Source organism: Apis mellifera, linkage group LG5 (assembly GCF_003254395.2).
Source record: "Apis mellifera strain DH4 linkage group LG5, Amel_HAv3.1, whole genome shotgun sequence".
Classification (NCBI taxonomy): Eukaryota; Metazoa; Arthropoda; class Insecta; order Hymenoptera; family Apidae; genus Apis; species Apis mellifera.
In genome coordinates, this window is record NC_037642.1 from 5,415,125 (window position 1) to 5,438,571 (window position 23,447).

The 23,447-nt window shown below is 34.8% G+C and overlaps 2 protein-coding genes across 10 annotated transcripts in view; one reads left to right on the forward strand and one right to left on the reverse strand.

The window, feature by feature from the left end:
* The window catches only part of LOC724925 (delta(14)-sterol reductase), a 47,446-nt gene that overhangs the window by 19,354 nt on the left and 4,645 nt on the right, over positions 1-23,447 (reverse strand). The gene's annotated exons all lie outside the window — the stretch shown is intronic.
* Positions 1,190-22,660, forward strand: LOC411065 (monocarboxylate transporter 14). Of its 9 annotated transcripts, none has more exons than XM_016912235.2 (13): positions 2,453-3,345; positions 12,642-12,726; positions 13,231-13,360; positions 14,437-14,641; positions 15,229-15,369; positions 16,340-16,528; positions 17,043-17,286; positions 17,893-18,091; positions 18,586-18,762; positions 19,022-19,244; positions 19,475-19,714; positions 20,020-20,145; positions 20,218-22,660. In XM_016912235.2, the coding sequence occupies exons 3-13, from the start codon at positions 13,247-13,249 to the stop codon at positions 20,370-20,372; spliced, it is 2,013 nt and encodes a 670-aa protein (XP_016767724.2). In that variant the 5' UTR covers positions 2,453-3,345; positions 12,642-12,726; positions 13,231-13,246; the 3' UTR covers positions 20,373-22,660. The 9 variants fall into 9 exon arrangements, with proteins under 9 accessions (XP_006562223.2, XP_016767724.2, XP_016767726.2 ...); XM_006562162.3 differs by lacking the exon at positions 2,453-3,345 and adding an exon at positions 6,331-7,083; XM_016912234.2 differs by lacking the exon at positions 2,453-3,345 and adding an exon at positions 10,671-11,412.

Here is a 23,447-nt window from a genome sequence, read left to right on the forward strand (position 1 = left end):
AGAACCGTTGTTATCAATAAGAAAAAATATACCAACAGTGCTATTATCACTGCTACTGCTATCACTATTACCATTAATATTACTATTACACTATATTAATTAGTACAACTATTACGACACTTATTTTTATTCTCATAATTGTCGTGCAGAAAGATCGTGTTTTTGTGATTTGAATTGAAATATAATGTATACATGTTATTCAGTCGGAAGTGTACACGTGTGCACGCGTGTCGTCGCGACAAAAGTGTACAGTAACACTTATTATACACATATATAGAGTATATATTATCGACGCGCGTGTTCATGTGACATTTCGCATGCGCATGTTCGTATGTATGTATGTTAGGAGGAATAGGCGGGTTTCTAGTAGAGATACACGAAGCATGTGTTATGTCGTGTGTGCATAATAGAGGCATACATATGCGTACTTACATATACACATGAGCGTATCAATACACGTGCGCACGACTTAATCCTGTGCATATGTTAAAAGAAAACAATAAAAGAAAAAAAGTGAAGTATATATGCTATGGTACAAAGAAGGACAAATGTATTAGGTGACGTTTATTGAAATTGAAGAGGAATTATGAATTTTTATTACTGAAATATTGCGTTGCTTGTTTATTTATTAATAATACGTATTTCCCTATATACTTCCTACGAATGCACTCACTGAATGAATATACACATGCGCGTTGGCGCCATTTTGCTTTTTTTAAAATTATATCGTTTTGATTTACAAACTACGTTTTCATAATATTTTTCTTGCTGCATGTAAATCACGAGCATGCAGTAAATGATTAGCAATAAAACATTGTAACGTGTCAATTAATTTACTTTATTGTTACATCGACCAATTATCAACGACGATTTATCAGTGTAGAAACCTCTTAATGTTTCTTTTTGATTCTTTAATTCAACTTTATCAAAATATATTATAAATATATTTTATTAAAAATATATATTTTTATCATTATAAATTTAATTATATAGTTAAATGTTATCATTGAAAATTTGTTTACAATTACTCAGCATTAAAAAAAATAATATAAATAAATAAGTTAAAAATAATATAAATAAATCACTGTAAATATTAAATTGACATATAAATATTTAATATAGGCAATGATAAGACATTTGAAGACACGAAAAAACATTTAATTATCAATGATGGTCAAATTAAAGTGAAAGTCCAAATAATCTGAAGGCTCGTATGTGGCAAGTACAAAATTATGAAAATGTTTTCTTACTTAATTTTTATTTTTATGAAATGCGAGTTTTTAATTAGTAGCATATCAGACAGAAATTTTTGGAATTTTTTAAATCATTCGATATCGTCTATTGATGCCGTTTTCTACCTCCCTCTATTCCGAACGAATGGAATGAGAGTTCGTCGCGCGATAGGCGTATATTCTTGGCGCGACCTACCTTAAGTAAACTTACACTTTCGTTTAAGCACCACTGTGTGTAACAGGAGGGGCTAAACGTAGGAAACAGAGAGGAGGTTTATCGCCTCCATTTCTTTCTGTCGCGTGAGAGAATTGCAAGTGATTCGTCGTTATTTACCGCGATTATTTCGTGCTTTTTCCAATAGTTTATCGCGTGCCTCTAGCCTCCTTCTTGTCTTTCTCTCTCTTTCTTTTTTCCCTCCCTCCCTTTATTTTTTCTTTTTTATCTCTTTCACACGACCCTCAAACTTCACTGCTACCATTAACTTTTATGGCACTTGCCCCTTTGGTCTGTTCACTTTTTCTTCAATCGGAGCAGACGATACCAGGCTGCGTGCAACGTGAATGTGACACCGAAGTTCAAGCTTCGTTGACAACGATCATGACGCATACGTGAGTGAATTTGCTCGATGATACTTGGGATTCATGGTGAATTATCTTTCGTTTCTGTGAAATTTATCCGAGTAAAAATATTGTGAAAAGAATGATCAGTTGCGGTAGATCGCAATGATCAATCGTTAAAAAGTAGAAAATCAATCAAATTCGGAATAGATTTCTTTAAAAGAAACTTATTTTACGAATCTGTCTGTCTGATTACATTTGTGGCAGAAACAATCGATGGAAATGATTGTTGGAAGGATTAAATACGTATTATTGTTAGCTGAGATGAATATGGATCGAGAAAAGAAAGAAACTGGTGTTTATTTCAACGCCATGTGAGTTGCGCTACGCGCGACATTGCATTTCATAGACACGTGTAGTCATGGTACGACAATGCCGCCTTTTTTCACGCGGGAACTAGCAGAACTTGTACAGTGTTTCGTAGCAAATTTTAATTAATTAACCAGTTTTAATTAATTGACGAATTATCGTCAAATTATACAAAAATATATAATCGTATCGCCTTTTAAATACACATTGTTGCGCATAACTGTTGCTAGAGAAAAGGAAAGGAACAAGGACGCGTGTTACGGTTAAATCGATGGATTAATAACGGTATTCACCTGTGCCTGGACATTTTGATAGTAATTTTTTTCACCGCTAATTGCGTCATCGCCGAGCTCACTATCACAGTCTTATGGTTGGAAACGTCGAAACGAGTTGTCAAGTGGTTCGGTGGTCACACAATCTCTACTGGAACGGGTTATCGGACAGTCGCCTCCAGAGTTCTTATCGACAATCGTCGGAAACTCGCGACGCGCGTGTTGACCGTACAAACTGCGATTCCATATCGTTACTACGCGCGACCGTTCGATCTTTTCATAGCCGGAGGGTGATCTATATCGATTTCGATTCTCGATCGAACGAATCGCGGGCGTCTCGATCCGTCTCGATGAGAATCGATTGCAATTTTCGAGTAATATGTCGTCAGTGGCGATCAACGATTAGAAGAATTTCTTTTATCCTTCGCGAACCAGTTTCATTGACAAGATATTTTAATATATTCTGTAAAGGATTTAACGATTAATCTTGCAAAAAAAAGGATCAAGATCTACCGGAAACACTAACTCATCGCGATTACTGTGAAGAATTGTAGAAGAATTTTCGAATAAGAATTTCGAATAATAATTGTAACTTTCTACGTTTGTTACGTCACGCTTCGTACTGGCAGCAGATCATCAGGCGCCGTGAGTCGAAACGTATATCCAACGGGACGATCCTGTGAGCTCGAGACGGACCAATCTGGCATTCGGTCGTTATCGGTGACCGATGGAAGCCGTGCACACCCGACGGGATACCACACTGATCGCGCTTACTCTCGGTCACATCGCGCGTACCGTCTTAGTACACGCGCACGACGCGATCACGAACACGCGCGCGTTTCGCTCCGGCCTATTTCTTTTGCACCCGCTCCCTGGAATTTCGACAGTCGGTGACAGTGGCTTCGCAAGGAAAGGTAATCAATCGGTCTTAACGGTATAGAGAGTTTATCAGATGTATCCTTTCTTATGGTGAAAAATATTGAAGTGTATACGTGTATATGTGTACGTGTATATGATTACGTTCTCATTGATGTTTCATGTTTTTTCATATTTATGCGTGTATAGTGCATAGTAACGATACACGTGTATCATTGCGTATATATATGATCTACCATGTTTCGTATTCTATGAACGTTCACGCGCACTTCCCGCCTCAAAATACGCGCATGCGCGTTTCGTTGCGTCCCTTTGCACGTGGTTGCCTATTACACATCTTCGTTTTACGTGTCCTTATCGTTAGTGATTATTACGAACGATGTATACATTTTAGAGAACTATTTTCGTGTATTATTTTTTAATTTCTATATAAGTGTATCTTATATATATATATGTGTGTGTGTATATCTTATATATGTGTGCATATATTTTCACGCTTATCGTGAACCAGTTCCGAGAGATTATCGAGAGAAGGATAAAGCAAGACATCTGTGTTTTTTTTTTAGTCCGGTTAATTTAGCAAAAACTCGACTTATTCGCGATACCGATGACGTTTGATCACGAAATAACATTGTTTCCGAAATTTCCATACGGCGAGAATCGCGTATGGAATCGCAGTACGCGCATGCGTAGAACGCAACTAACACGATCGGAATATGTATTAATTTCGAATCTGTAATGAGGGCCGTTCAGTGAATCGACCTTGCTGATTCTGTGTAGGCACTCACGTATGGAAATTGCCTGTGTTAATTTCTTCTATCATTCCCTTTCCGGTTTATCGATTCGTTTTCGAAGCGGTCAAGACTGCTTTATTTTTTTTTATTTGAAATTTAAAAATCACTCGAGATTTACCATATAACCTTTTTGTTTTTTTCACGATCGAATTTAAAAATCTATACAATAATTATCGTTCTCGTTCACGAATCGATGAATGATATTATTATTTTTGTTATTATTTTTTATTTTAATTCTTATTCATAAATTGTTCGTTCATTCGACGATCGTATATCAAATATAAGTTTAATTATTAATTAAGAAAAAGTTTATCATATAATCGTTTTCATTTTGCAAAAGATATATAAAAGTGTTCATATGTGTTTAATGTTTAACATATGCAAACATATGAATAACGTTTTTATCTTATAGTTATTTTTCTCTCATCTGGGGAAACAAAGAAAAGAGAGAGAATTGGACGAAAAACAGGATGGATAAGGGTCGAAGCTTGCAACAGGGATCACCAGATTTATTGGTCTCTTTTATTACGTCTTGTTCTGCAAATATTTTTTACCAATATCGGATCGGTGAATGTTAGTAAATATACATCGAATCTAAGAGATAAATCCCGTCGAACTTTGGCCCCGGCACGTGGCCTCGGAAAGATCGTTCGTTCATTCGATCCGTAGGTATACACTACGTGTAGAATCATTCATTGTACCGTGCCTTTTCAGCGACCAAGTCATTCATGTTCACGATTCGAGTGAATGGAATGTACGGCTCATCTAGAAGTTCACCCTAATCAATTTCTCGAGAGGGGCAAACGAGGCTCGTAGTAGAACTCAATAAGGGCTTCATTCGTAGTATATATCGATTCAATGGAACTCTTCGTTTGTAAATTTTCCTATCGATCTTTCGATTTTCTTTCATTTGAAAATTGATCTAAAAATTTTTGAGAATTCGTATCGTTTAAATTACTTTAAATATTTTTCTTTGATAGAATAGAAAATAATATTTATTTTGTTTTATTTTAAAACAGTAAGAAGAAAAGTAAAAGAAAGTATTCTACTTTGTCTGTGGAGAGGAATTGATATTTTAAATATTGTTGTGAAAATTGATCGTTGTGATTTTTCTCTTCTTTGAATTCTCTATATGAATAGAAATAGATTTTTATCATTTGAATTAAATTTCTAGAATATTGATGGCTCATGATCTCGATATTGTTCCAATTACGGATAGCAGCGAATTACGTTTGAATATCCATTTGTTTGAAGAATGGCTATGCCATCGAGAAAAATAGAATAAATTATGGTAATTATATTATCTTTCGATCTGTCCACGAATCATGAATGGATTTATCTGTTCGATAATCTGGTTTAAATTTTGATCAAACGAATCAGATAAACGAAATTTTTATAGAATATTTACAATTTGGGAGAATCATTTTAATTGATTAATTATCGATTATTGTATTCGAAATAAATTTTTAAGATGTACGTGATGATCGATCTGGAAGATTTAACATAAAGTTTAATAAAAAATTTTCTATAAGAATTTTGTTTGAATATCCTAAAAAAAAAAAAGAAAAAAAATTACACATTGGACCATTGAGTTTCAAGTATTTACAAAATTGTTAAAGATAAAGATATTTTAACAAGATATCGAGGAGTAGAGTCGAAAGTTTGTTATAGATACGATCTCCAAGTAATATTTCAGATAATTAATCTTATTTTTATTTCTATTAATCACTTATTGGAGGGACATAAGATAATTCAATCATATCATCCAATCTTAAGTATTTACAAAAAAAAAAAAAAAAAAAAGAATTTCTAACCACAGATAAACTCATTTTCACAAGAATGTTTAAGATTTATAATAAAGTTACGATAATGTGATCGAGATTTATGTAAAAACGTGCAAATATTGGCGCGATTGTTTGATTTATCAGACAGAGAAGTTCGATCCCGTGTACTTACGTGGCTCGTTTCAATATTTATACACGATATCGGGTCATGGCGCATATAATTTTCCATTCGATTATTATTCCAAGTGTCGAAGTTGCGCGAGATAAGGGCGCGAGAAAGAATTTCTTCGTACCTCGGTCGGCTATCGACGGAACATCTTCATTCTTCATTGTTACAAAATTTTTTTAATAACAATCGAAAATAACGAGCAAGATATTCATTTGAGAAATTTATATTCGAACGTTTCTACGCAAGGGTAATAAAGAAGATAGATTGTCGATCAAAAATCAATAAAACGAAGTAACGATTCTATTTATCATATATAATTGGGGAATGAGAAAGATAGCGTTTTAAATATCTTGCATAACTTTTATTAGTACTTTCCACCGCTCGATTGATCGTATCTTCGCTGGAAGAAATCATCCATTTACTGGTCGGCTAATTAAAGCGATCGTTTGCATGAAAATTCAATTGAAAACCTGACAATTTTCCAATTAAACACAATATACCGTTTAAATCGAATTGAACGAATCGTCTCTCCCTAACGAGGGGGCTTCTTTCCCGCCATCAAAACGAACAGTTTGTTTCCAGGAAGACGCGCTGCATGCATACTATCATCTCTCGGCACACAGAGATCGACTTCCAGAAATTTCACTCGTTTGCAACAACGTACAGAAAAACAATTTTATTCCTTTGTTTCCTCGTGGAAAATTTGCACGCAACATTAAAATTGATAAATTATTAAAAATTTATATTTTTAATCTCGGTGGGATGCAATTAATTTTAAGATAAAGCCATCTTTGCTGCTGATTGATAAAAGTCGTCAAATTGTTGAAACTAATGCAAGCATTTATCTCGAAGAAGCTAGGGATACCACGAAACTATCAAACTGTTGGGCTAAATATTCTATCTATCTTCGAGGCAACAAGATCAAGAAGCCGGAGAAAGCAACAAAACCTCTAAAACGCCGATTGGAAAAGTTTCACGCGGGAATATCGCTCTTCCTGAGAAATATATTCGTTTCAGGCAATCGCAAACGTGAGTGACAATCGCAAAAATTACACTTTCCAATAATTCTCTTTTTTTCAAGATTGTTTAAAACAATCGATGATTATAATTATATGAAAAACACACGAATGTATCCGGGGAGAGAAGTTAAATCGATCAATATTTTCATATAATTTATTTTAATATTAGTCGTTTCGTTTTTCAGAAATAATTTGTTATCTTGATGAAGTTATCGGTTTGGTTTTCGAGTTATTTGTCGACATTTACGATAAACAACAGATTTTAATTAAATAGTATGATGATTACAACGCTACTTGAACTTTATCAAATATGTTCAGATACTTGCGAACGGAAACTGTACATCAGCAGGCAAAAACTTTGAAATTTTACCACGCATTGGAATTTAAAGATTCCAAAGGAAAAGTCCTTTCCTTCCTTCCCTTAAACGATATTAAAAATATATCCACTTATTGTTACACAATAACGCGTTTACAGGGATATAAAGATCGGACCGTCTTCGATAGATCATTGTTTCGCAGCTTATTGTATTCGCCTCGTTTTGTTATCGCGGGTATGTTATCCCTCGACGATGAAGAATGAGCAAACGAGAGGAGAGAAAGGAACGATACATCGAATCGTTTGGTATCGAGCCAGAAATGAATTCTCGAATAAACGGGCCACCGCATTGTGTCCAGCGCAACACGATAATGGTAATCTATCCCCATCGATAATTGCTCCTTCTCTCCCGATATCTGGAGCACCGATTTCCACCGCGATCGGCATGCTTTCCATTTTTTCCCTCCCTCCCCCCCGCTATCTCTTCTTCGAATTCCCGCATGAATCTCCTTCTTATATCGCTATTATTAGGCGAGCCTCTATCCTCCCGACCGCGCGCCATCAAACCACCGAGGATTATTTTGAGAAAATATTTTGCAAGACACGGTGTAACTTCGATATATCTTGTCTTCTTGTTTCCGTGTCTTCGGTTATTTTCCAGTAAGGCTATGAAGTGATTTTGCTTGTGTGTTTTTTTTTTTTTTTACATAAAAAGCTCATAAGATTGAAGAAGAATAACGATATGAATATTTAATTTATGGACGTGGAGTCTTTCTTATTTTTTTTTCTCCCATTTGTTAAATAATTAAATTATCTTTTTCGTATAATTTCCTCGTTCTCAACGAAATGTCAATATATTGAAATTTATATTCGATATTTTTTTACGTTTTAATAAAAATTGAAAGATTTATTCGCGAAAAAAGTTTCCACGCGATAAAAAAAATTAAAATTTCAATGCATTTATATCGATACCTTGTACTTGCATCCTCGTTTACTTTCTCTTCGATTTATTTAAGAATTATCACGAGACTGGTTAAAAAATTCATTTTTACAACATCTAGAAATTATCTTTGGGATAAAAATGACTCCTCAACCAGATAGTAATAAATTAATTACTCCGTACACATGACGATCCTCTGTATATTTGGCAATAATTTAATCAGTCGAGGAAAAAAATTTTGCCATTCATGATAAGCGTTGGGAAAGGTTTGTAGTAGAGTTAATTTTAAAAGTATTCGATAAAATGTCTAAATTTTCTTTCTTCCACGCTCAACTTTCCAGATTCCATTCATGGCAAAATATCGAAATGGCGAATCAATCATTTCCACGTGTAACGTTCTCAATACGTGTATCTTAAAAATTTGGAATATTATTCCACATCAAATTATCGATGAACGAGACAATTGTTTCTCCAAATATTGAAACTTTTCCACTGTCTTTCGGCTATGAATTTGAAATCGAATTCCATTATGCACCGATAATTGCAATTTATGAAATCTCGGTCGAGAATCGAAATTCTAAATGACTCCCTAATTATCCACAGAATCTTACCATTCTTTCTAAATAATATTTAACATGTGAATTGATTATTATCGGAATATAACATGTGGAGAAGCAATGAGGTGAATTAGACTAAAATTATCCCGAAACTTACTAAACAAACTCGTGTAGAGATTGTAACATTACCGGTTTATAACGTTAAATATTCACGTCACAGCTTACACTTGTTCTTGTTAATCCGAAAGTTTATGCGACACAGTCTTTGAAGAGACTTGCTAAGCCACTTGCTGCCTCTATAATTTAATTTTTTTTCCTTTCGTTGCAACAATGATATTTTAGAGAAATTTGAACGTTTTTAAATTTTATCGAGAAAGTTGTAAATTGGAAAAGATATTTAAAAAATATCTTTATTTTTGTTAATATTTATAAATTTATTCATATTTATTTTTTATATATAACTTCATATAAAAAATTTCGTATCATTTTAAAGAAAAATTACAATTTTTAAATAATTCTTCATTGCAACGAATGAATGATATTATTCTTTTTTCAAACACGATTTTCAAAAGAAAATATCCATTTCTAATTCAATCAGCCGCAATAGCTAATTAACTCTACCTCAAATTCCATTCCAACCCTGCAATTACCAATCCGAGCATCGATTACATATCTAAAATTACCAAAGATTAAATTTACAAATTCCATGTGTTGCAATAAAAGAAAATCTTCCGTCCATGAATTTTTTTCCATGATACACCATTCAAACATCCAGAAAGTGTCTTCCACTCATTCCTTTCCGTAATTAACTTCATTCCAAATACACACTTTGACTCGTAGCTATCAATAACCATTAATTATCACCGTTTCAATGATCTCAAATAACCAGTGATTCAACTGTTAAGAAAATATCCAGTCGAATCGATATCATCCTCGGTGAATTCATGTGCTCATCGTCGTATCAAAGTCGAGGGAAATCCAATATTATCCAATATTATCTCTCGATGATTTAAAAGCTTGTAGAAAGTTGAAGCGAGAGTTAGTCATGACATAAAAAATCTATCTAAAAATAAGCACATTCTTTATCAGCAGGGTGAAATTTACACAATCCTATTTGCACAATACTCATCGAATCGTGCAACAATACGGCTTCGTCCGTTTTTCTCTACACGTGGACTATTTATCTTGGTGCGTTAAACCTTGGTGCGTGTCGAAATTTTCTTTCTTTCTTTCTTCCTTCCTTCCTTCCTTCCTTTTTCTATCGTATTCTTAAGTTAGATCGTAACCGATTATCCGCGATCGTTATTTATACCCGCGGCGATCTCGAATCGAATTTGTTAAGCGAGGAGAGCGTTGAATCATCCTCGTGGATTTTCTCGTCGAGACGAGATTCGAACGTAGGAATGTTTGGAGTGAATGTTGGTAATGCATGCGATGCAAGAAGGAAATTGAAAAACTCAGAAAGGAACATTTCTGGATTGAACATTTTGAAAGGGAAATATGTATTGGAAGTTTTTTTTAAAATATATTTTAAATGATAAAAAATGAGGATGACACGATAATTGTGATAAAATTCTGTGTAACTTTCTTTCTTTTAGAAAACTTTTGCAATTTCTCTGTTTTTAGTTCACTTTTAAAGAATCGTGAAAATTTCTTAATAATAACTCTGTTTAATAATAGATAAAGTTTTTGGATAATTATTTCGTTATAAACATTGATTTAATCTCTTTTTATATTTGTCGCCACGATTTATTAGTTGTTTTACTACTGTTACTTTCGATATCCGAGTATTAATCATTATTGTTACAATATTTGTAGAAACGAGTAAACAAGATTGATCGAATCGAAAGATAATCCTGAGTATTCGTTTATCTGTTGGGTTTTTTTAATTAATCTCGTTTTTTACGAGAGGCGATCTCGATCTCTTCATTAAAATTTGTCGAGCCCGAGGAATCTTACTAATTTCGTGATAATTATTTTTTTTTACACGAATGCGGTAAATCATAAATAAATTTTTGCGTACTTAGGGAAACGTGATAATTTCATCAGTAGGTAAATGTTAGAAAATTTACGGTAGCGGTAGATAAGCCCAAAGAATTATTTGCAAAATCCCAACATTTACTTTTTCTTCCCCTTCTACCATTTCCCCATCAAAGATATCACAATGTGTTGAAAGATTTGTGAGCGGTTGTAAGACAGGGGAAACATACGTGGCAAAGAGAGGACAATGTATTTTTGAAGATGTATCTTGTTTGATATGAAAACATCGTCATGAAATTGGTTAACGTAGATCGTATCTTATCGTTCATTTACAAGATACAAAATCAACCGCTTATTAAAACAATCGTCCATTCTTCGTCCAATTGTCTACGTCGAACAAATCATTTTCCGATGAAAAATTTCGTCGAAAATATATGGGCTTCAAATAGTTAGCTCGTATAATTAAGAACAATTTCGAGCTCCTTTTGTTGGTTAAATTAACTTTACCTTGGAATAATTGTGCATTTCCCTTGCTGGCTAATTTGGGTACGTGGAAATTATATTTTTATTCTTCATGTGTCTTTTTTTTATATTAAATATTCATATCATATTAACTTTTTTAATATTAAGTTAAAAAAATTTGGAGAGAAAATTGAATCATTTATCAAAATCAGTTGAATTGACTTGACTTTCAAAATTTTTGCTTTTATAACTAAAAAGCATGTAGCTTTTGACAAAATTAACGTTGGTTTATCCTGTATTTATCCAGAAATATAATATATAGACAATTATATTGTTTTAATTTTAATTATCTATTTATAATACAGAGATGAGATAATGTTTAATGTAATTTCTTTAAAGCGACTTAGAAGTTCAAAGTTGGTCAAAGAGGTCACAAGCCTCCAATGTGGAAGTTCATTCTTGGTTGAAGGTCGGCTAAGAGAGCATTGAGAAAGGTCAAGGTCGACCGAACATGCCGAACAATCGTCATGTGATGTGAACTCGTTTAGAATCGGCATAGTCGTTGTTCGTGAGTGAATTTAACGAGGTGATTGCTCCTTTGCCCGTGGGATTCTACTTCGTACATCTCATCAGCTGTGAGAAGTTTTCTTAGGATAAATCTCATCCTTTAATCGAGCTCTTTAAATAGTGCATCACGATTATTCTGTTCATTTCAGTGAAATAGAATTAATTAATCATTTATCATTGATCTAAAATGTTCCATGTAATTTTTTTTTTATTTAATTTTTAATCTAACGCAATAACACTTCAATCTGTTCTTCGAATGAAGTGGAAGACATAGTAAATCAATGTTTTCCTTTATTTAATAATTCTTGGCAATTAAATCGTCACTCAATGTCAACTAATCGAGTTATATCATTCTCGATCTTTATGCTAGTTTTAATCATGATCCAACATATCATCGAATGTTAAATGTGGAAGAAGAAGTTATGGTTCCAGGCTTGAGAAGAGCCATGTTTTCTCGATATTCTATTCTACTCAATGGGCGTTTATCTGGACGCTTTCTTCTTGATATCTGCCATTTGACTCATCTTATGACATTTATGATATTCTGTACTACATAAACTGGGTATAATGTATCTATGATTCATACATGGAACTGGTATATAATACATAGTAGCACACTTCTGGCCGAAGAATCCAGTTTTCAAGTTAGATCGAGTGAAGCATACACACGTTTTTCTAATATATCAGATCGACATTTCTGCATGTCATGGATCACATTCTAATTTTGTGATATCTTTAATTTTAAGGATAAATGGGAAATTCATAGATCGGGGAAAGGAAGAAAAGCTCAATCTCTTTCCCGCCTAACGAGTGCGCGTGAATAATTTACAAGTACGATAATTATTATAATTATATTCATATTGTGTATCGATCATATTTTACGACATGTCATGTGCATGGATCGAATACGGTGCAAACGAACATCTAATTAAATAGACAATTTTTATAAATATAATAAATATAGAATGTTAATATATTTCGTGGAATATGTTTATCGATTCTAAAGACTGAAACATAAAAGTGTTAAAGTTTATTTATCAATTATAAGCAATTTAACTTCACATTGGACGAAGCGAGACAAAACTTCAATTCGATATAACTTAAGAATATTCCATTAATTTTTACATATTAATCAATATTAATAATATATTGTTTTTTAGATCGTTGTTAGAATCTCCAAAGGATCCCACGAAATGTATTAACATCCTGTTACGAATCGCCTCCTTTTCAACGCCTCCACCACAAATCGTCCATCGTCTTTTTCCCCCCATTTCGACTTCTCTCTTTTCAATCATTCCTCTCTTATCTCGTATCACGATCGTTGTAACATTCCAGCCAACCGTGGACGACGATGGCGTCGCTGGGGAATAAAGTGGATGAGCAAGTCGCCAAGGTACCGCAGCAGAATGGACGTAGGAACGAGGAACAACTGCAGATGGAAGATATTCACGACAATAACAACGAGGTAAGAGGCTGGACGTAATATCATGCAAATGAAACAGGTGGGCTTGGTCCGATCCGATCAACGTTATTCGATAATCGTCTACGTCGAGAGTGGCCGAGGTGTATCCAATTTGCCCGTGTACGTATAAATTGCACGTAGATACCGTGACATTAGTTGCGACAAGATGTCTCGATAAGCGTGTTCCAGACGATGGATCGCAGCACGTGGCAACCACTCAACTTTGACATTTCCCCTCCGCGATGAATTTTCAATGAGCGGCGGTGACTCGATTATTTTCATTCATCCTTCACGAGCAAATCTCTTGCCGCGAGAGAAAAACTTGAGAAGAATCTTCGATTCAAATATTTTTAAAAGTTACGAAATATTTAAAAATGTTACCAAAATCCCGTTGGATATATTTATTCTCGAGAAGAAAGAATCTGGTTTGAAAATAAATCAAAAGAGAAGTTTCAACTTGCGAAACGCATACTTCGATGTTTAATACGGGCAGATAACGTTGCACGTGATTAAAAAATACTCGTCGCAGTAATTCATACGTTCTTAGCCGATATATCAAGCGTAACATGTCTCCACGATAACTCGGCAGAGTTTTGGGTCACGCGGTGTCTAGCGAAATGCGAAAGTGGCCAGCCCAGCCGGTTTCGGCGTTACTTAGCCTTGATCTCGTGAGAGAACCTCGTGAATTTCCACGATTGATGACGAAACCCCCTCTTCTCTCCTTGTCCATCATTTCTCCACGAGCGAAATTTTTCCTTCTCCATTTCCAATCTCGTTCCCGCGCAAACAGACAAGAGCGCAAGATGCACTCTTTGAACGAAACTTTGAACGGGCTATCAAACTTTGTTTAATTTATTTCTCTCGCGGTGAACGGTATTTGTTAAGAAAATTGCAGAGGCGAAGAAACTCGAACGTCCAACCGAAGCGTGAAAACCGATCTGATATCTTATCTGAAGCCGCGTTATTAGTATGGTAATGGAAAGAGAGTTTTTCAAGGAAAACTCTCGAGAAATTTCTTCGTCGAAATAAAACTTTTTTCTCCCGAGAGACTTCATATATTCACGATTGTTGTTTGATAGAGCATCGAGGTCGAGATGGTGGTGCCGCCGGACGGTGGATGGGGTTGGGTGATCGTCGCAGCCTCCTTCATGTGCAATCTGTTCGTGGACGGTATCATCTTTAGCTTCGGTGTCTTTTTAAACGACATATCGGACGCATTCGCGGTGTCCAAGGCGAGAGTGGCGCTAGTTGGCTCCCTGCAATCTGGATTTTATCTTATGGCTGGTCAGTGACAAAAAAAAAAGGAATATAAATCCTCCGATACTCGAGCGATGATATTCTTGAAAAATATGTTTTTTTTATCTGCAATATACGTTAAATCACTTTTTCTTTTTTTATTCTTTATTTATCCTGTTCTTGTTTTTGAAATATTTTTAAAACGTAATGTCTTCAATTATATCGCGAATTGGGAAAACATTGGCGATTTTTTTTTTCTTTTTGTAACATTTTAACATACAATATAGTATATCTTTTCATTATAAGTATGGAAACGCATGGAAATTATTGTGTTATTTTAATTGCGTGTTATTTTAATTGCACATTATATATTTCCTTATTTTCATATTTAATATATTATCTCTTTATTTTTATTTATACACTTTCATGATTAATTTATTTCTAAATTAATTAATTTATCATTTATACGATTGATAACACAAAATTTAGCTCAAAACTAAAGATAATACCCTGTCTGTCTTAGATACCATTTTCTTTTAATAATCTTTTTCTCTTCCTATTAATAAATTCTTTTTCTCTCTGGTAAAATAATCTTTTCTTTTTTTTTTCTTACACTTTTACAATCATGTTCACAGGTCCATTCGTGTCAGCGTTGGCCAACAGGTACGGTTTCCGGTTGGTCGCGATCCTCGGAAGTGTGATAAGTTGCAGCGCTTTCGTTCTCTCGTACTTCAGCACTTCCATCGAGTTCCTTTACATCTCTTACGGCGTGCTCGGTAAGTCCTTATCCTATATGCCGGGTGGAACGTGTAAGAGGGCGCTTAAATATTCTCTCGGAAGCTTTGAATGTTAAGGACAAATTTGCACGATTTCAAGGCCATTTGCACATCCTTCTGAGCATCTTTGTCCTTTGTTAATACCTCTCGCAAATTGCACAAACACTTTAAGTACGTTCTTTTTTCTAGGCCCATTCACCCTGTACACATTTCATCCAAGTTTCTGCTGTCTCGACGAAAAAGTTTCCCTCCATCCTGAGTATTTCATCTTGCATGTAAAGAACGTTCCCTTTTAGAGGCACGTGAACGACATTTCTTTTCATCCCCTTGTTCGTTCAATCGAAATTTTAATAGATAGATACATGAATATATATATATATATATATATATATATATATATACTCGAGTAACCTTAAATTTAAAATTCAAATTATTAGCTTTTAAATTTTAAATTGTATAGAAAAATCATGTGATACGCGAGAAAACAGGAAATATTTAAAATGCGCAATTAATTATTTACTCTAAATTTACTCTAAATGATATAAATTATATTTAATAACAATTGACGTTTAAATTATTAAAGTTTGGGAATTGAATGAACTCCCTCTTGTACAATTATCGACGAAATCTCCAAATTACCATATATAGAGAGATTAAATAAAATCCTCCACCACATAGAAGATAATTAACATATTGAATATTTTAGAAGAATTAGTGGTTAAAAGTGAAAGTAGAAGTTAAAACAGATATAAAAATTGATACAAAAAGAAACATGAGATTTATTCATGTTTAAATTATATATTAATTAAGCAATTTAAAAGATAATTCACCCATCATTTTGTATGTACAATCGCACATGAAACGAGTGGAACAGTGGGGGGAAAAGAAATAAAAAAAAAAAAAAGAAAAAGAAAATTCCGTGCTTTATCACTTATTACTTTCACGTGGTCTTTGTATCTTGCATTGTCAGGAGGTATCGGGGCAGGCCTGATTTACGTGCCGGCTGTGATAACTACCGGATTTTATTTTGAAAGATGGCGAGCACTGGCCACCGGGATCGCGGTCTGCGGATCCGGAATCGGCGCCTTTCTGCTCGCGCCAATCTCAGACGTGCTGGTCAAACGATTCGGTTGGAGGGGTGCGTTGCTCTTCCAAGCAGGTAACGATATCCATTTTTAATAAATCCTTTATCTATTTGGTAAATTTAAACGTGTTAATAAAATTATGTCATTTCTACCTGATCTATAATATCATATGACTCATGAGAATCATATTTTTTTTAATATTATATTATTGTGATTTTATATTGGTTGTTTTTTTTATCTTATCAGTATTCAAATAGAAATAAGAAATGCTGATTAAATAATGTTTTATATGAGAATGAGTTTAAAAATGGTTTCATTGTTCCAGGATTTATCTTAGAAAATAGAAATAGTAGGAATTCCATTTCTTGATAAAGTTGTTGGAATATTATTAAAAATTTATAATATATGAGATTTTACGCTTACCTTCAACACGTTCATTTCTTTTGGAATATCGTTTCAATTCAAGATTGATATAAAGCCTCTTCTTTTTATGATACATCAAAGAAGCAAAAAGAAAGAAAAAAATTTCACGTATATATATAATAGAGAAGTCTTTTAATTTAGATGTTCTCGTTGCAAATATTGCAGGAATGCTGTTGAATTGCTCCATTTTCGGCGCCATGTTCCGTCCACTGAAACCAACAAGGATTAAGGTGAAATCCACCCCGGAAAACGCTGGTTTAGAGGTAAAGAATAGCTTGATAGGGAGGGGAGTGTCCATGGCATCATTGCACTGTGTCCAACCAGAAAGAAGTGGTTTCTTTGGGACAAACAACAATACAGATTATCCCACTGCCGCAGAATTACTTGGAAGCAACCCCAACATAGTAAAGTAATAATAAAATCTTCTATATTTACTTTGCATTCCTATAATTTCCAATTTTATTATTGCAAAAAAAATTCATTTCCAATTCTTGCATTGAGGATTGCTAAAGATTATAAATTATTATTTAATAGATTATATTAGATATAATAGAATTGATCAATGTTTATATAAATTTTCATAATAGATCAATATGATTCATAGAAATTCCTATTCATTGAATTTTTAATGAATACTGCAATGAATCAATTCCTTTTGTATTAAAGATATAAATATTTCCAATTATATTATATCTATTGACTTATTTGAATATTAAAATTTTATTCGCATAAATGAAATCCTACTATAAATGTATAATAATTACAAAAGTTTCGTTTGTAAAGATTATAGAGTCTTATTTAATGTACGAGATGTGCTGTGAAATGCACGCTGAACTTAAAGGGGAGTAGGTAGTTTAACAAGCTCTCGACGAGCGGGTTGAAACCGAGACTAAAAAAAGTCGTAAGTCGGTAAACTCATAAAGATACAAGAGACATTAAACTGCGAACGAGAATAAGGGGGTGGTAGTAAGTTTTTGAGTCTTGAGATGATGATTTGTGAAACTTTTTATTGCAGCGCTTCCAAGTCCCTACATTCTCTTCACAAGATTCACGTGGAGCTACGAACCCTAGAGAGAAAGTTGAGCAACTCTGAGAAACGACTGTCAGTCCCGATATATCCAGAGTTGGACATGAATATAGATGAAAAAATCGTCGAGGAGGAGAATAATCTCCTCGGTGGAGATGTTGAAAGACTGAATGGCAAAGTGCCCACGGTGAGTATAAAAAACTCCCATTTTACATTATCCTGTTTTATGCCCCTAAGTTGAATCAATATAAAAATTTAAGCATCTTTCTAGAATTGAGCATCCTTGGTATATTATAATATTTAGAGTTGATATCAATATTGAATAATTTTGTTAAATACTTTTTAAATATTAAATTGTAAGATTCTTTTCTATTTCTATAATTTTTTTGGAAATAGCAATCAGAAGTAATTAGATAATTAATGTAATATGAGAGTGAATGACTTTAATCGAGTACAAAAAAGTTTTGAGAAAAGATGGGATGATAAATATTTCACATGGAATCGTAGAAAGAGATTTAAGCGTTAGAAAGATCAACAATTGGTTATAATAATATATTCGAGAGAATATGTGAATTTTGTGGACAGGGTGGAACGTTTATGGCGATTTCTGTGCCAGGAGCATTCATTTAGCCGCAATAACAGTACGTTCTGGTTAAATAAGTAGAGGAAATTGTTTGGCAGATTCGCAGGCACACGATCAGCGGTAGACGACAACGCGCGGACTCGGATTGTAGCCAGAAATCGTTGAAGATGGGCAACAGGCGTAACCCATTTAGCAAGGATCCCCAGAGACCGTTCTACAGGGATGATATCTTTTATGGGGGATCCCTAAACAGGTTGCCGCATTACAAATCTCAGGTAAGAAACTATAGGAAACTATAAGAAGCCGAAAGATGTGTAGAAGATAAATATTTCAAACTCTAAGATAAGAGGCGAGCGGTAAGATAAATATTTTAAATTCCGGAAAGCAGTTTCTTTTCCATGAATAATAAAAGATCCGGATATTTGAATAATGAAGCATTGAAACACGGTGGAAAATGTAAAAAAAAAAAAAATTCAGATTCCGGATAACTTTTCTAACATTCAAGGTAGATAAATTTAGAAACGATCTGTGCAGCAATCGTCCGTTGGCTATCACATGTCCGTCACGCGTTTGCCGACTGCGACGGATGTCGCCGAGCAGGAAAGCGGAAGTTGCTACATTTGTCCAGAGAGCGTACGTCGAATTCTTACTACCATGCTCGATATAAGCCTTCTGAAGAGCCCTTCTTTCTTGATCCTGGCCATCTCTGGTGGGCTCACGATGATGGGTTTCTATACACCCTTCATGTACGTTCCAGGTATCGTATCGAACCGTTTCTTTCACGTATCTTTAAAAATTTCTCTAAAAAGAGAGATAAAAAATCATAAATATTTCTTCTGTCTTTTGGAATATTTAAAAGGAAAAGGAAAGGAAGAAAAATCGCGATGTTCCATTTTTAAAATAAACCAAGTGCCAAACTTGGGGAGGGGAAAAGTGAAAAAGTGAAAAAAGAAAGAACAAGTAAGACTGGTCGATTCTTTTGTACAGATCGAGCCCAATTGGCAGGCATCAAGGCCTCCACCGCTATGTTCCTCGTATCTGTGATTGGTATCGGCAATACCATTGGTCGTGTAGTGTGCGGATTGGCCAGCAGTTTGCCAGGAGTTAACGCTTTGGTCGTCAACAATATATTCATCAGCGCTGGTGGCCTTTTGACCATTTTCTCCGGGTTGTCGCTCAGCCAGAGCTTCCAGTTCTTTTACGCCGCTGGGTTTGGCATTAGTATATGTAAGCATGGATAGACCGGTTTTACCATTTTAACATGTTCCAATTCGATACAATGCGATCGATTAGAATCACATTCTCTCTCCTACCTTTAAAAATTATTTCTTACAATTGCCGATGTCTAAAAGTCGAATTCGCAAGAGAGAAAGATTGTATCTATTTTTAATCCAACCATTAAACCAAATGTCAAAAAATGAAACACGAAACTATTGATCTCTTGTGCTTCAAGATTCTTTTCAATCCATTATCGAAAAATTTTAATAGCTTCGGCAGATAATTTTTCCAAAGATGACGATTATATTTTCCAGCTGTGTTCGCCTCTCTGCGATCGATTCTCGTAGTGGATCTTTTGGGGTTGGAGAAACTGACCAACGCTTTTGGACTCCTTCTTCTGTTCCAAGGCGTGGCAGCCGCCATTGGCGCGCCTCTCGCAGGTGATTAAAAAAATATTGATCCCATCAGGGTTTTAATCAATCATCGCATGAAACGATAAATTTTTCGCCCAGGTGTGTTCATGGACGCAACCGGAAGCTACGATGCCTCGTTCTACCTGTCCGGCAGTTTGATCCTCCTCTCGGCTGTGATCTGTTATCCCCTGAAGAGGGTCAATCTATGGGAGACGAAGAAGAACGCCGACAAGATCAGCGACGACCCGTCCTAGTCCTAGATCGACGTCCAACGCCAAACAGAACGCCGATAGACTGAGGTCTATTACGTATTCTCGTTGTCGGTCGCCGTGTGCGTGTGCGTGTGTGTTTGTACATACTAACGCGTAAATAATTTATAACACGACTGTTCGAATCGGTGATTAATTCGCGCCGATATTGACGTAATCATCAGCGAACAGCGGAGGGGGTACCACCATTCGCGTTTTATCTTCGAATTTATATCGAGATTGAACAGGAACGCGCATTCAGGGAAATCATCCATCAAATCATAGAGATCGAATCTATAAATCTATCTTCATACAGAGAATCATTTCAGATATATCATCGAACCAACCGAATTCCTTTCGAAATTAATCATTTCTCCTGTTTAATCGAAATTATCCTGTTTTGGGTCTACCGTAAATAATAATTGGGCGAGTGCAATAGATTTCGTGGACCCGCGAAAGGGGAGGAATACCGTCCAGATTTTTCGCACGATTCATCGAGGATGTTGGTTTTATGGGAACGCGGGTCAAGCTTTGCATTTTCATGAAACGAGCATTTCTTTCATATTACACGAGCACCACGATTCCTACGATTCATCGTCGTTTATTCGCCGACGACGAAATCGTGGGAGTTTTTTTTTTTTTTAGATCCTTCGATGATAATAATATCGTCACCCAGAGATTTTTTTTTTCCTTTAACCGTGACGTTTCCTAAATTTCACTCCTTGGGACGATTAATCTCTCGTCTCGAATATAATTTGAGACGAGATTTTGGAACGTAAGAGAGAAGATTATGAGATCTTCGAGTTTATATTTTATCTCGATCGCTCGACCCATCTCATGCGATCTATTTTTGCTAGGATTCTACATCATACTGCCGTACAATTCTGTACAGTTTGTTTACAGAGAGACGATCATATTCCTTTATCCGTTTTAAACGGAGTTCGAGGAGTTTGGATCTCTTGAAGGCATTATATCGTTGATGAATCGATCGATTGACCTTCCATTTTCGGAATCTATCTTGTAAAACACAAGAGTATGCATAAACGAGTAATCTCGATAAATCCGTGCAGTTGTTATTTCTAGCATGCGATCAATTGTTAAACCAATCCATTTCGGCGGCGTGGGCCGGAATGTTTGATCCTTAGGGCGTAAAGGACTTGCTCAAAAATGAAATCCGTTCCTACTGTTCCTAATTAATTATACTAGTATTGTCTCTTCTTGTTCTTTCGTTTGTTTTTTGTTTCCTTCAGAGTCGTTGGACGTGTTGATTCACGAGTATTCGTTTGTTAAAAGCGTTAAATTGTTAAGAAAACTGTTATTTTTTTTCTTTAATTTAACTCGTTGTGTTTCCTTAATTTAATTAAAATTAAACCTATATTCGTAAAGTCGTTTGGACTAAACAAAAAATAAACGAAGATTTTTATTAAAGTTATTCATAATACGAAGATATTAAAATTAAACCAAAGTTATTGATTGGGGTTATAGATAGACCCGAACACGATAGAAAGATCAAAATGAATCTACTACGAGCATGTCGTAACAGGTGGAAAATATTTCATAAAATTCAGATCAAATTGAAATCAGCGTAATAAAATAAAGATGTAATCCAGTTTTAATACAGGCCTCCTCCTCTCCCGGAGGAGAGATATCCACTTGTTACGATACGCATCCCAGTTTAATTTTAGGGAGCACGAACGAAAAGTCGATACTGGTCGGAGTACGACAATAATATCAATAATTTTAATCGAACTCGAGTTTCAAATTTCGATTAAAAAAAAAAAATCAAAGCGATGGAATATTTTCCACGTAAGCTGAAATATTATGCACGATATCGAAAGATTCAAGTTATCAAATATAGAATATCACGATAGAATCGTATTTTACAGAAAAGAATTTCAAATAGAATAAATAAGTAATTCGTTTTACATATATATATATATATATATATAGATCCTTGATGGCGTGCTCTCCACGTGGCTTCGTGCTCCTGAATGATGGCCAAGGAACATTGTTACACAAATATGTAAATTTATTAAATACTATTAGATTACGAGAGAAAAAGAAACTTGAATTCATATGCCTCTTGTTCTGCCACTCCTACCAGTTCCCATGACTTAGTTTACGGCGTAATATTACTTGCAAACGTTATAAATTATTTATCAACGAATCGTAAATATGATGTGATACGATCGTTGAAACTCTTATCGTCACAAATATCCTATTGCTTGATTTTCTTGCCTTTTATTATTGTTATAATTATAAACTGGAAATATGGGATAAAATTTATCACTTTTCACGCTCGTTTTATTCCGCCTGATCAATGCGTTTCAAACTATTCGGTTAACGGATCATGGAACCGCCTTTTCCTAGACAGATATCACGTTATCGTGTTATCTCGTTTTAACGATTCCAAGGATGAGGATGACGTTGCCATTTCCACGAGCAGTCTCTCTCGTTTTACGATCCAGATTGAGCGATTATGAATCGTTTCGAACGGATGGATGGGCCTTTTCCTGCTATTTTGAGGGATATTGAAGATCGTGACGATCGTCTTTTTTTTCCACGGGACATTTTATCTTCCTTATTTTCCCTTCTTTATTTTATTCGTTTTTTATTAGTTTCCATTTTAAAAGCACTTAGAATACGTCGATTCTTTCAAGATTCTTTTCTTTCTACGATTATGTGAATCGTTGTATAGTTCAAAAAACTCCTCTCTTCGTTTCATTCCCTTTTTAAAAAACATCCTTCGAATAATTTTACAAATTTTAATCAACGAGATTCTCCTTTCAAATTATGCGCAATTTCGAATAAAAAATTTCAGTGATCAACAAAAAAGGAAGTTACAAGAACCAAGCGCATAATGCAGTCTTAAAACTCTCGTATATCTCGAAAGGGTTAAATTGCAATAGATACGTTAAAAGCAGGGCAGGCCGTCTTAAGGTAAAATTTATGCCGCTAACAGTCTAGTTTCCTATGCAGATCGATATCGCTCGCATCAGTGCGTGTTAGGATAATGAAGCTGCAGTGATACCATTCGCCGAAACGTCGAAACCATTTTCCACCCCAGGATAATTCATCCTC

Bases quoted from the DNA above. Each gene is read 5' to 3' on its own strand.
- LOC411065 (XM_006562160.3), top strand. From the start codon at position 1,720: ATGGCACTTGCCCCTTTGGTCTGTTCACTTTTTCTTCAATCGGAGCAG. The intron at 15,370-16,339 runs GTAAGTCCTTAT...TTGCATTGTCAG, and splicing joins CATCTCTTACGGCGTGCTCG to GAGGTATCGGGGCAGGCCTG. The intron at 18,092-18,585 runs GTGAGTATAAAA...ATTGTTTGGCAG, and splicing joins TGAATGGCAAAGTGCCCACG to ATTCGCAGGCACACGATCAG.